The 13,176-nt window shown below is 45.2% G+C and overlaps 1 protein-coding gene and 1 non-coding gene across 3 annotated transcripts in view; both read right to left on the reverse strand.

The window, feature by feature from the left end:
- Positions 1 to 11,021, reverse strand: part of STK32B (serine/threonine kinase 32B) — a 342,731-nt gene extending 331,710 nt beyond the window's left edge. For both annotated transcript variants that reach the window (XM_019928052.3, XM_019928051.3), the window contains exon 1: positions 10,970 to 11,021. In XM_019928052.3, coding sequence (XP_019783611.1) covers positions 10,970 to 11,021 — 52 coding nt within the window. The remainder of the gene's footprint in view (positions 1 to 10,969) is intronic.
- TRNAE-CUC (transfer RNA glutamic acid (anticodon CUC)) lies at positions 9,085 to 9,157 on the reverse strand. The gene has a single exon. It is a non-coding gene; the product is annotated as a tRNA-Glu (tRNA).
- Positions 11,022 to 13,176: the final 2,155 nt, after the last annotated feature.

The following is a 13,176-nucleotide window of genomic DNA, read 5'->3' on the forward strand; positions in this document are numbered from 1 at the left end:
GTCTTCTAAGTAAACGTGATTGTTAGGTTTAAATAATTAAAAAGCAAGTTTTGAGAATTTCAGCAGAGGTGAAAGCCATAAACGAGAACCAAATGGTGATTCTAGAACTGAAAAGTGCAACAATGAATATTAAGAACTTGAAAGTTATACTTCATAGCAGATAGAGAGACCTGAAGTGATTACAAAAGAAATAGGGTAGAAGAAAATATTCGGACTAAAAACAAAGAGAAAGAAAAGAGTTTTTTTAAAATACGGAAATATTGTCAGAGCCATACAAGGCATAGTGATAAGGCCTAATATCTGTGCAATTTGAGTTTGATAATGTGAGGAGAAAGAAAATGTCAGATGCGATATTAGAAGACAAAATAAGAATCCCACAAAAATAACAATGAAGCACAGATACAAGAAGCAAGAGCCACAGGACATAATGGCCAGAATGCCAGACCTATGCAAACCGTAATGAAATTTCTGATTTAATTTCTGATTTAAATTTTATAGCAGAATATAAAATTCTTAAAAGCAGCAAGACAAAACGTCAGCTGAAAAGGAGCAAAATATAGTACTGACAGTTGTCTTTTCATCAGAAACAATAAAAACCACAAGACAATAGAATCATATCTTCAAAATGCTGAAGGAAAAAGATGCCGATACAGATTTGATATCCAGAAAAATAATAATTCATAAACACAGTTTAAATGAAGACATTTTCAGACAAATAAAAAGTGAGACTTGTCACCAGAAGTCATACTCTAAAGGGAATGCTAAAGAAAATATTTCAGGCAAAATGAAGATAATTCCAATGGAAACTTCCAAGTGAAGGAAGAAATAATGAGCAGACTATGTGAGTAAATATAATCAATGATCAAAGAAGATTCTGTCTCAAAAATCTAGAAGAAGAACAGTAAGTTAAACCAAAATGTACGTAGGAGAAAATTAAAATGAGAACATAAACCAGTAAATCATTAGCAAACAAATAATAATTAAGAAAGCCAAGGGTATTTTTAAATCTAAAAAACTGATAAACCCAAGCAAGACCAAGCAAAAAATAAATTAAGGAGGGAGAAAACACAAATTACCAAAATCAGAATTAAAAAAGAAGATATCATTACAGATCCTACAAACACTGAAAAGATTAAGAAGATATTATGAACATTTGGCCCATACATGTGAAACTTAGAAATAATAACAATCATAAACAAACTCTTACAGGGAATTGCAAGAAATGGTATAGTTCCAAATTCTTTTAATGAGGCCAATATAACCTTGATACAAAATTAATAAAGATGGGCTTCCCTGGTGGCGCAGTGGTTAAGAATCCACCTGCCAATGCATGGGACACGGGTTCAAGCCCTGGTCTGGGAAGATCCCACATGCCGCGGAGCAACTAAGCCCGTGTGCCACAACTACTGAGCCTGCGCTCTAGAGCCCGTGAGCCACAACTACTGAGCCCACATGCCTAGAGCCCATGCTCCGCAACAAGAGAAGCCACCACGATGAGACGCCCGTGCACCGCAACAAAGAGTAGCCCCTGCTCGCCACAACTAAAGAAAGCCCGCGTGCAGCAACAGACACAACACAGCCAAAAATAAATAAAATAAATAAATTTATTTTTAAAAAAACTAATAAAGACATTAAGGGGGTGGGGGAGGGAAGTACTGGGAGTTTGGGATTAGCAGATGCAAAGTATTATATATAGAATGGATAAATAACAAGGTCCTACTGTAGAGCACAGGGAACTATATTCAATATCCTGTGATAAACCATAATGTAAAAGAATATGAACAAGAATAAATATATATAACTGAGTCACTTTGCTGTACAGCAGAAATTAACACATTATAAATCAACTATACTTCAATAAAATTTTTTTTTAAAGACATTAAAAGTGTGCCCTTTCTTGCTCTTCTCTGGAAGAGTTTGCAGAAGATTATCATTATTATTTTTTTTAACATCGTTATTGGAGCATAATTGCTTTACAACAGTGTGTTAGTTTTCTGCTTTATAGCAAAGTGAATCAGTTATACATATACATATGTTCCCATATCTCTTCCCTCTTGCGTCTCCCTCTCTCCCACCCTCCCTATCCCACCCCTCCAGGCGGTCACAAAGCACCGAGCTGATCTCCCTGTGCTATGCGGCTGCTTCCTACTAGCTATCTACCTTACGTTTGATAGTGTATATATGTCCATGCCTCTCACTCGCTTTGTATCATTATTATTATTTCTACCATTTGGAAGAATTCACCTATGAAGACATCTGGGCCTAGACTTCCCTTTACAAGAAAATTTTTACTACAGGTTCAATTCCTTAATAGATATAGAATTATTCTAATATTTAAATTCTCCTTGTATTATTTTTGCTAAGTTGTGTTTTCCAAAGTAGTTATTTTATCCAAATTTCAAATGTATTGGCATACTGTTCATAATATCCTCTTATGAAAAATTTATAAACAAAATTATTACCAAATCAAATCTAATAATATATCACATCATGAGAAACTGGGTTTTATGCCAAGAATGAAAGATTAATTTATTATTTAAGAATACTCTAAAAATTTGATCTTCACCTAGTCAGACAAAGAAAAAGAAGAAAAACCACATATTATCTCAACAGATGGAGAAAAAGCATTTACTTAAATTCAACCCTCATTGATAATAAAACCTCCCAGCAAATCAGGATAGAAGGAAAATAACATGATAAAGCGTATCTACAATAACAATACAGCTAACATAATAATTAACTGTAAAATAGTGAATGCTCTCTGCCTGAGGGAGAGCTGGTTTTGGTCAATGTTCCAATCAGGACAGGCTGTGTTATGCTACAGTAAGAAGCAGCCCCAAATCTCAGTGCCTTCAAAAAGCAGAAGTGTCTGTCTCACTGATGCCATGTCCCAGGTCAGGTGGCCTCCGTTCCACATTGCACTCACTCTGGGAGGCAGGCTGAAGTAAGTTCCACCATCCAGAACATTGTGGTTGCCCAGAGCTAGAGACATACAAAGTGACACCTAGTTCGTAAATACTTTTTCCAAGATGTGCCATACATTGCCTCTGCTCACAATGACCAAAGCGAGTCACATGTTCCCACAGAACTGCAACGGGACAAGGAAGGACAATTCTTTGCATGGAAATAAACAGGGACGGGATATGGGTGAACAGTGGTAAAGCCCCACATTGAGAGAATGGGGCCTATTTGTATTACTGACTTCACAGATGGAAAGAGGAACCAGAGGCAAGACTCCTCAATGAATAAGGACACTCCAAGATGGTCAGAAAAACCAAGGGCTGAAAGGAGTTAGACTGCAGGGTCAGTAACAATATCGGTCTTCACTTCTTCCTTGGTTGTCTCTGGCTAATAAGCCTGATTTTCTCTTCTTGGTGGTTCTGGTGCACAATTCTCCCCTGGTATCCTAAACTGTTTGTCCCCATTGTTGTCTGCAGGAGAATATCCCTTTAGGGTGTCAGGACTCTCACTGCTCTTTGTAGAACAGTTTTTCCATCTCTGTCTGTAATAGCTCAGAGCCCAGATTTTAGATAACTGAATATTGCTAAGAATATTTTGTTCCTACCAATTCTCTCAGGAGAATGCCCAAGCTCAGTGCTAGCTTATGCTGATTGATCCTTGTAAAATATCGATCCTTCTTCTCTCAAGGCATTTAAACCCTTCCCTCAAGACATCATAAATCCTGTCGCCATCCTAACAGCCTATCCACTCCAGCTCATATCGTGAGAGCCATCTCCCCTCTCCACCCTCTTGCTGTCCCATAAAAGAGGGATTTTTGTCTTCCCCAGAAAGCACCAAGGGAAAGATCTGCCTTCTCTCTCCATTGGGAGAGAAGTGATAGCCCAAATCATGACATACAAGAGTCCGATATCCATTGATCATTACAGGTTACCATTTTTTGGAAATTTCTTGGGTTTCTCTGTGACTGGGAACCACGGTCCCAGAGCCCACCTTACAGACTCAATTCTCTGCCCAAGCAGGTCTCAAGCTTGAAATTAAGGGACAAGAATAGAAAGGCCATTCTGGACTCAAATCCAAGTCAGTTCTCCAAACCAACTTTATTAATAATACACCCGAAATGTCTTTGTTTCTCAACAGCTTCTGAACTCAGAAGAATAGAAGAAATTGGCCCCCAATAAGTTATTACTTTCATCTCTCATTCAACAAAGAGCTGTCATAGGCCTTCACTGGCCCCATTCTAGGCCTTGCAGACACCAAGGTGAAAAGGAAAGAATTGCCGCTGTTCAGAAGTCACAGTCTAGTGCAGAAGTGGATATGCAACAAAATAAACAAGGAATGTTCCATGTTTCAAGGAACACAAAAATAATCATCACTGGAATAGATGCTTCTGTTTGTGTTTACCTGCCTGACCCAGGGTCCACTTCTCTTCTTCTGTTGATACTGCAATATTCCTTGAGAAGATTCTTCACATATCTTCTTTGTCCCAATGCCTCAAGGGGAACCAACGCCACCCCCTGAATCCAAGGGTGGGCATGAGATACAGCCCGGCCAGTTACAGCCTCAGTCTCCCTGGTCACAGCCATTGGTGCAAGAATGACCCAAGACCTCATGAGAACCCATCAGAACTAACCCTGGGATGTTCTCTGCAACGATGGTGAAAAAGATACTCCCTTTTCCACACTTGGAGTTGTGAGGTTGTGAGCCTGGGGGTGGTAAGGGCCTCATGAGGAGAGAGCCTGCTTGGAGCTACACAGAGGAGAGAATCCAAGGAGGAAGATTTCTCATGATAGTATTCAGGAACTTGGTTCCAGCCACAGCTGATGAGACTCACACCTCCATTCATTCATTTATTGATTTGTCCATCAAAAATTTATTGAGCATCTATTATGTTCCAGGTGTTTTAGGGCTTGGGGACACAGCAGTGAATCAATCACACCACTTCCCTACTTTAAGGAGCTTGTAACTCCTTAGGAGGAGACCAATGCACGAAAAATGATGCCCATGTTAACAGGATCACTCTGGCTGCTGCATGGAGGTGCCACTGAAGAGGGGAAGGGTAAAAGGAAGCAGACCAGTTAAGGAAGTTATTGTAATAACCTAAGCAAGAGGGGTGACGCTGGCTTGGACCAGAATGGAAGTGATGAGAAGTGGCCGGAGCCAATTAATTCCCTTTAAAGGAGCTCATGTTGCTTTTCTGTCACTTGCAGCTGAAGGAGGCTGGCATGCTCTATTCCGTCTGCTTTCAGGTGCCATCCACATTAAATGCACTCTTACTTTATGTGCCACGAAGAAGGAAGAAATGCTGCCAATTAATCTACAATGTGATTCTTTCGCATCCCTTAAAAGAGTTCCTTTAGACCTTTCATATATCATGTTAGTACGAACAACTGTGACCATGTACAAACAATAAAATTACATCACAAGTACCACCATGACCAGCAGTGATCATAAAGCACATCCCAATTTCAGAACTGTTAAAACATGGGAAAGTGTGTGCATCATAATCAGTGAAATCCATTAGCGTGTATACTTATGTCTGACTTTCTAGAGATGATTAGTACATGGTTTATCCTCATGAAGTCCATATTTATTTTCTAGGAGGGTTGAAAGGTATAAATGCATCCTACAATTCATTTCTACTTAACCATCTCAGATTGATTTATGGTAATATTCTTAATCCCCCATGTACAAGACAAATCAAAATGAACTTTCAAATGAGGTGTAGATCTTAAAGTCTAAGCTTTACATTCTAGACTCCTGCATTAGACACACACATGCCTGATACACATATGGACACCAAGCCCATAAGCCCACATCCCTTACATGGCCTCTCTCCAGCCTCTACTTCTGTACGTACTCTATATATAAAGAACAAAGTGCATTCAAAGCAACTCCAAACTTTCTCAGAATATGTTTGGTTTCCACCTTTTGCACAAGCCACAACTGGTACAACTGGATGAAAAGCAATGTATAACATAAGTGAGCTTGCCCCAAGTTCTAAAAAAGTTGAGACAGGGCTTCCCTGGTGGCGCAGTGGTTGGGAGTCCGCCTGCCGATGCAGGGAACACGGGTTCGTGCCCTGGTCCGGGAGGATCCCACATGCCGCGGAGTGGCCCGTGAGCCATGGCCGCTGAGCCTGCACGTCCGGAGCCTGTGCTCCGCAACGGGAGAGGCCACAACAGTGAGAGGCCCGCATACCGCAAAAAAAAAAAGTTGAGACAAACTTGGAAGTGAATCCTGCCCCATTAAGAGATTTCAGGCACTTTGTGAATCACAATGCCAGGGACACCCCAGGTTCAAAAGACTGTCTCCAAGTGAAGCATGATTGCAACTTCAGGGAGTGATTTTTTAAATTGCCTTTGTTATCTGACTGTGCCCAGAGTTAAACAACTTTTGTTGTATATTTATGTTAACCAAGAAGATGCTTTCATGTTCTACGCTGCATGTGAAGTTACCTGGCCCAACAATAATACAGAAGTTACATTTCTTTTTAAATGTCCCTTTAACTCCTAACAATCTAAAATGAGAATACCCAGAGCTGTTTACAAGGTTGTGAAACTGATACCCTCAAATGTGGGTACAGGCCATAAATTGATACAACATTGATATTAAAAAAAAAAACCTTTTGGAAACATAATTTAAGAACATGTTTCTGGAGTCCTAGAAGTTATTCAATCCTTTCGATCCAATAATCTCACTCACTGCACCTCATTTTAAGGAATTCACTTAAAAGAAGAAAAATGCTTTACGTATAAAATTTTCAGGCAACTTACTTATAAAGATGAAACACTGAAAACAGCCTGCATGTCTAACAACAAGAAAACATTTAAGTTACAATAGTTCCATCAGATGGAATATTACAGCCCATTAAAATAGTAATTTTGAAGACATTATAGCAACATAAACTACTTAAAACAGGACGCTAAGAGAAAATGCAGAAATCATTTTGTGTGGCAAGTGTACCCTTATGTAAAAATGTCTAGACATAGATTAGGACAGTAAAGGGAAAAAACCTTAAAAACAATTTTGACACGAATTTGGAAAGGGAGATGATTTTGCTTTCATTCCCAGAACTTGCATTATGATATGACAGCTCAACAAAATGTTTTCTGAAGATGGAAGCTGATTATTGTAAATGATCAAGTGCTGTCAGGATGCACTGTTACTTTCTTCCTATAGACGTTTGCATAAAGAGACCTCTATCAGAGCCTGATCTCTGCGCTAGTCTCATTCTGCGTTGGTCCTACATATCTTTGAGGGATTCATTTTCCTGTAGGTCCTAAGGGGTGGCACAGGAAACAGTGTTAGGTACCAGACTCTGGAGTTAAACAGCCCTGGGGGGTTAACTCATGAGTCCCAGCTCATCCATACACAGACCATGGGACCCTGGGCAGTTTTCCAGAGGTCCTCTGTAAACTCTCTAGTACAATGCAGATTCTGAGACCTCCCTGGCTGAGTCGTGATAATGATTCCCAATTAGGTATGAAAAGGAGTCCACACAATGTATCACTAGGTTACAGTTTTTAATATTATCTGGATGCAAGTTAAATGTTTGCCATCAGAATGTAGACAGTTATGGTACAATTACACAATGGCAAATTTTCAGCTACAGTTTAGCTTTAAATTACTCACAAATCAGATTCGTTCTGGTTGCGTAGGTATCTGCATCTTCAACCACTCAGCAACTCTGGTTTGGGACAGCATGTTCGGTCACCAGACCATGTTACTGCCCTGCTTAAAATCCTTCCGTTGACTACAGATGTCCATAAGGTCAATTCCAAATACATGGCCACTGGGCCCTTTAAGGCTACCCCAGCACTCAGGGTTCATCTCCTGTAGCTTCCAGCCTCACACACCACATTGCAGGGGTACTAAAGTCCCCACAATCTCCCCAAAGAGCCATGTTTATTCTTTACCATCTGTCTTTGCACATTCTGTTCCCTCCCTCTGAAACACCCTTCCCCTACCTACCAACCTCTCCTTCCTGGGAACTTCTACCATTTCTGCAAGACTCAGTCTAAGAGGAAGTCTTCTCTGACCCCTCCTCTCTGCCCCGGGGTTAGGGCACCTCCTGTAGGATACCACAGTCCCCTGAGCTCTCTTACACTGTCCTGGCTGTTTATCTGCTCTGCGAGCTCCCTGAGGGTTAGAACTTTGCCTTCATCTTCTCCATATTCCTGCTGCCCAGCACAGGGGTGGGTGCAGAAAAGATGACCAGTACATGCCTATGAAATAAGCGAATCAATTGGCGGCAAATAACAGTGTGTTACTTGCACAGGTATTGAGACATATGCTGGCAAAATCAAACAAGTTAATGTTTCACTGAGCTGAAAGCCAGCAAAATGAGGAGAGTCCTAACCTTGTATTTCAACCAGGCAGTTGACCTTGAGCCCGACCACTTTTGGAATGAGGAACAACAGCAGGAAAATCAAAAGCTTGGCTATGCCAGATATAACTATTTTGCCAACAGATATTTAAAGCATATTTTCTGGGATAAAGGATAGAGACAGGGAAGCAAATTTACTCTGAAAATAAAAGAGAAAGACACTAAAAAATTACCTAAAGCATGACCTTTGACCCAGGCTACTACCACGAACCTCTAAAATTGGGAGTGATGCATAAGTTTGTGCTTTCTTCTGGGAAAGGAGTCCATGGCTTTCATCAAAGGATCCTGTTATGGGCCGAAATGTGTCCCCTCCAAACTTGAGATGCTGAAGCTCTAGCCTCCAACATGACTATGTTTGGAGTGAGGGCTTTTAAGGAGATAATTAGCATTCAGTGAGGTCATAAGGGTGAGGCCCTAACCCTGTGGGACAGGCGTTCTTATAAGAAGAGGAAGAGCCACCAGAGATCTCTATCTCCTTGAGCACACAGGTCATGTGAGGACCCAAGGAGAAGGAGGCTGTCTGCAAGCCAGGGAGAGAGCCCTCACCAGAAACCAACCCTGATGACACCTTGATCTTGGACTTCCAGCCTCTGTAACAGTGAGAAAATAAATTTCTGTTGTTTAAGCCACCACCACCAACAAATTCTTTTGTTTAAGCATCTGGGGTATCTTGTGAATGCTTTCTTTTTTTTTTTTTTTTTTTTTGTGGCCATGTCACACAGCTTATGGGAGTTTAGTTCCCTGACCAGGGATCGAACCCAGGCCCTCGGCAGTGAGGGTGCAGAGTCCTAACCACTGGACCACCAGGGAGTTCCACATCTGGGGTACCTTGTTATAGCAGCCTGAGCAGACTAATATAGGTCCGTTCCCCAAAACAGACAGGAAACCTTTGACTGATTGAGAACAGAAAGTTTTCGGCCCAAGTAATCCTCTCCATCTGTCAATGAGTGTATCTTCTCATAGGGTTTGAGCACCCCTGAATGTAACCTCACAGGACAGAAGTTCTCCCAAAGGGACAGGCCTGCCCCACATCCACCCCAAGCAGGATATGTCCCTAGCAGAACACATATTTAAATACTGATTTAAGTGTCAAGATCGCTTTGACTTTCATAGAGCAATTCAGGGTCATTATGAACTTGACTGGGGAAGAGTTCAGCTACATGGTGTCCAAATGCTTCCTGGGATACACAAGAGCCTCCCCCACCCACCTGGCTACCTCTTGTCTGTCCACTCCTGGCTCCCTATCTACCTGTGCTCCAGACTAAACAACCAGGAAGGGCTTAGCCTTCCTTGGGTCTCCAAGGCCCTGCACTGGTCCCACTCACTGCCCTTATCACCATGGATGGTCCTCAGTGCCACTAGACTAGGAACTCCTTTAAGAAAGGACCAAATGGGCGTGACTCAATTACATTGACTGTATTCAGGTATTCTATTCAGAGGGACTGCCGGGGTGAGCGTTTGACTACCACCCACAGCCTTGGTAGATTCAGAGATCATGACTGATGCCCACAAGCCTATTCCTGGGCACAAGAAGCACTGCCTCCAGGGCAGACTGTCCAGCCTCAAAACCAGCTCTGACTAGGACACATCTCTTTCTTCAACTGTAAAATGGAACAACAGAAGTACCCACCTCATACGGTTGCCATGAGGCCTGAGTGAGCACATGTAAAGCCCTAGAACACTGGCTGGCACATGGACTATGCTCAGTAGACCTGGCTCTCATTTGGGGGCACAGTGGAGACTGGAGAAACCAGTGCAATAGCAAACCGAGCTTTTAGAGGCAAAGTTAACACAGAACACCGTGCAGAGCTCTGTAACTGATTATATATACAAGGCACTTCTCACAGGAATTACCACTGGTTAAGCTTCAAACGACCCCCTAAGGTAGTAAGCGGTAATCGTAAGTCTCTTCTCCTAGGTGAAGAAACAAAGGTTTCAGAGAGGTTAAGGAAGTTGCCCACAGACACACAGCGCTGGAAAAGGGGTTCTGCTATTCCAAATACGAAGGCTCTACCGATATGAGCCATAAGAGCCCAGTTCTGGAGTTTAGATGAGGTTGGACCGCCTACACCACTCCAACACCTGGGAGGCTGCCAACAGCGGGACGCCTTCCGCCCAGACACAGAGTTTAATCAAGAAAAGTTTCCCTAAGCTGTCCTGGGTGAATGAGGAGGGCAGCATGGAACCTGCCCGTGCACAAGCACAAGACCAAATGCGTAGTACACACACACACACACACACACACACACACACACACACACACACCCACCCACACACACACACACACAACGCCTCCTTCAGCCTCGGGCTCTAAAGGAGACCTCGGCTTCCCCGGAGCCCAAGCAACATCCAGACTCGCCTCCGAAGTCAACTCATCCCTCCTGCTCCCCCAAGTGAAGCCTTCGGGTTCACTCTCCTCTCGGAATGGCCCGCCCGGGCTCGCGCTCGGCACCGTCCCGGCCCCTAAGGGGCACTGACGCGAGGAGTTGTTGCCTCTGTAGAAGCCCCTAGCCCGGCACGGGCCGGGCACACAGCCGACGCTCGGCCAAGGGTGTTGGAAGGAGGGATACCCGGCCTCTGCCCGAAGGGGCAGCGCGGGGCAGGCGCCCCTCGCCCTCTTACCTTCCTCATTCTCGTCAAACACCGGGGGCTTGTGGGAGTGGTTCCCGCCCATATTCCGCCGCGGCGGCTGCCGCAGCTGCCGCTACTACATGCCCGGCCGCCGGGGTGCGGGTGCGGAATGTGCCGCGAGCGCCCAGCCCAGACTGCAGCCGCGCGCCGAGCCGGAGGGGGCCGAGCGCCGCGCAGCGGCGGGAACCGCGCCCCCTCCTCCCGGGCGTCCCCCTGGCGGCGCTCTCCCGCCTCGCCCGCCGCTCCCTGGCCACGCTAACTCTTCTGCCGCGCCCCTCGCCTGCGCCCGCCCTGGAACACTGGAGCTCGCGGCGCGGGGGCCACCGAGGCGCGCTCCACGCGGGAGACCGGAGGCGGCGCGGGAAAAGTAGGAGGAGCAGGAGGGGAAGGAGGTAATGGGCGGGGGCTGCGCAGAGGGGGAGAGCGGGCGAGCGCAGCCCCGGGGGCGGCCTGGAGGAGACGGCGCGGCGGGCACAGAGGGCGAACGCAGCCCTACGGGCTGCCTGTAGGAGAGGGCGCGGGCCACCGCCTCCCCGCTGCACCCACCGGAGCTGAGCGCAGCGTCGGCCCGGAGGAGTCGGGGCGCTCCCTCCAGGCAGTAAGCGAGTCGTGAACATCTACTGTGTGCCGGGCCTCAGTCAAGGGCTTTATAAACACAATCCCATGTCACCTCTCAACAACCCAACGGTTAGAAAAAGCGTTGTTGCCCATTTTAGAGTCAGGTAGAGTTCAGGGGTAAAGGAACTCTTCGGTCAGTAGTTAGTTGGTCCTGGCTACGAAGGGAGACCCCCGGACGCCCTATTGGCCTTATTTGTCCACTTGGACTGAGACTCGGGCAGTGGTGTGTCTGCCAGTTCTGCAACACACGCTCTTTCTTCTTAATGTTTTTCTAAATGTTTAATGAGTGAAAGTAGAGTTACCCTTTTGGACTCAGTCTAACCCCTTCATTCTCCCGGGGAAACTGAGTCCGCAAAGGGGCGTGGTTTGCCCCAAATCATTCTCCCTAGGAGTGGCTCTGCGTGGGCCTCCGGAGTCCCCTGAAATTGAACTAAGGGCGGTTCGCATCTGGGTCGGTGGGGTCCTGGCGGCGGGAGCTGGGGAGCCCAGACTGGACACGGGGATACTAATGACAGGGATGCGATGGGTGTGCCCCAAAGCTCTCGTGGGGCGAGCACAGACTCTCAGAGGGCGCTTCCTGAGGGACGCGCAGGTTACCCGCGCGGTGCAGTCCTGCCTGCCCAGGCACCTGGTAGCCAGGAATCTTTGGCCACATCCTGCCATCTGCTGGGCGCCTTAAGTTACCGTCTGTGCTTTGGTGGAAAGCAGTGGTTCTTTTTATCTCCCTATCCTGTCTCCCCCACCCCCAAGCTGTCTCTGTCTCTTTGTCTGTCTCTTTCCGTGGGGGAGGAGGGAATGGAGGGAGTGTCTCTCTGTCTAACACAGCAAGAAAACTCCGAGAGACAACGGGAAGAGGTCGAGCAGACGAGCCAGCCCCATCCAGCTAAAGTTTCAGGATTGGCCTAAACTGCTAGGCCTCAGGGGTCAGACAAGCATCATTTACAGGACTGGTTCTACCACTTACAGGCTGTATGTGCCCCCCCACTTCCAATTCTCATCTGTGAAACGGGGAGGTTGATACTAACTCCCCAGCGTTGCTATGAGAATTATATCAGATAATATTTATAAAAGCAGGTAACAGGGCCTGGCATGTAACAAATGATCAATAACTATTTCTTGCTTTTCATTCTGCCCACAAGCATTGACTGAGTGGCCAGTCTACACCAGGCAATGTACTTAACCAAGATAAAGGAGGTACAGCCCCTAGACCAAGAGGCAGGAGGAGGGATGGTGACAGGCATGAGTGCTGGGCCCTGTTCTTCCCAGATTTCATTCCGCTTTGCCACTCTCTAGCAAGCTAACTTGGGTAAATTACTTAACCTCTACTGGCCTCAGTTTGTTCATCTGCAAAATGGGGGTGATAATAGTATTTTGTCCCCCTCCTTGGGTTGTTATGCAGAATAAATGAATTGATGTTGATGTCTGGAACATAATAAGCACAACACAGGTGTTAGTTATTATCCTCAGTAATTAGCTATGGTGTAAATTGTACTGTTGGCTCACAATTTTTCCTTCTCTCCCTGTCCTTGATACTGCTCACTGGAATGAGGGGGCATTTCCTACTTTCCCACCACTGAGGT

The sequence above is a fragment of the Tursiops truncatus genome, chromosome 5, assembly GCF_011762595.2.
Source record: "Tursiops truncatus isolate mTurTru1 chromosome 5, mTurTru1.mat.Y, whole genome shotgun sequence".
Classification (NCBI taxonomy): Eukaryota; Metazoa; Chordata; class Mammalia; order Artiodactyla; family Delphinidae; genus Tursiops; species Tursiops truncatus.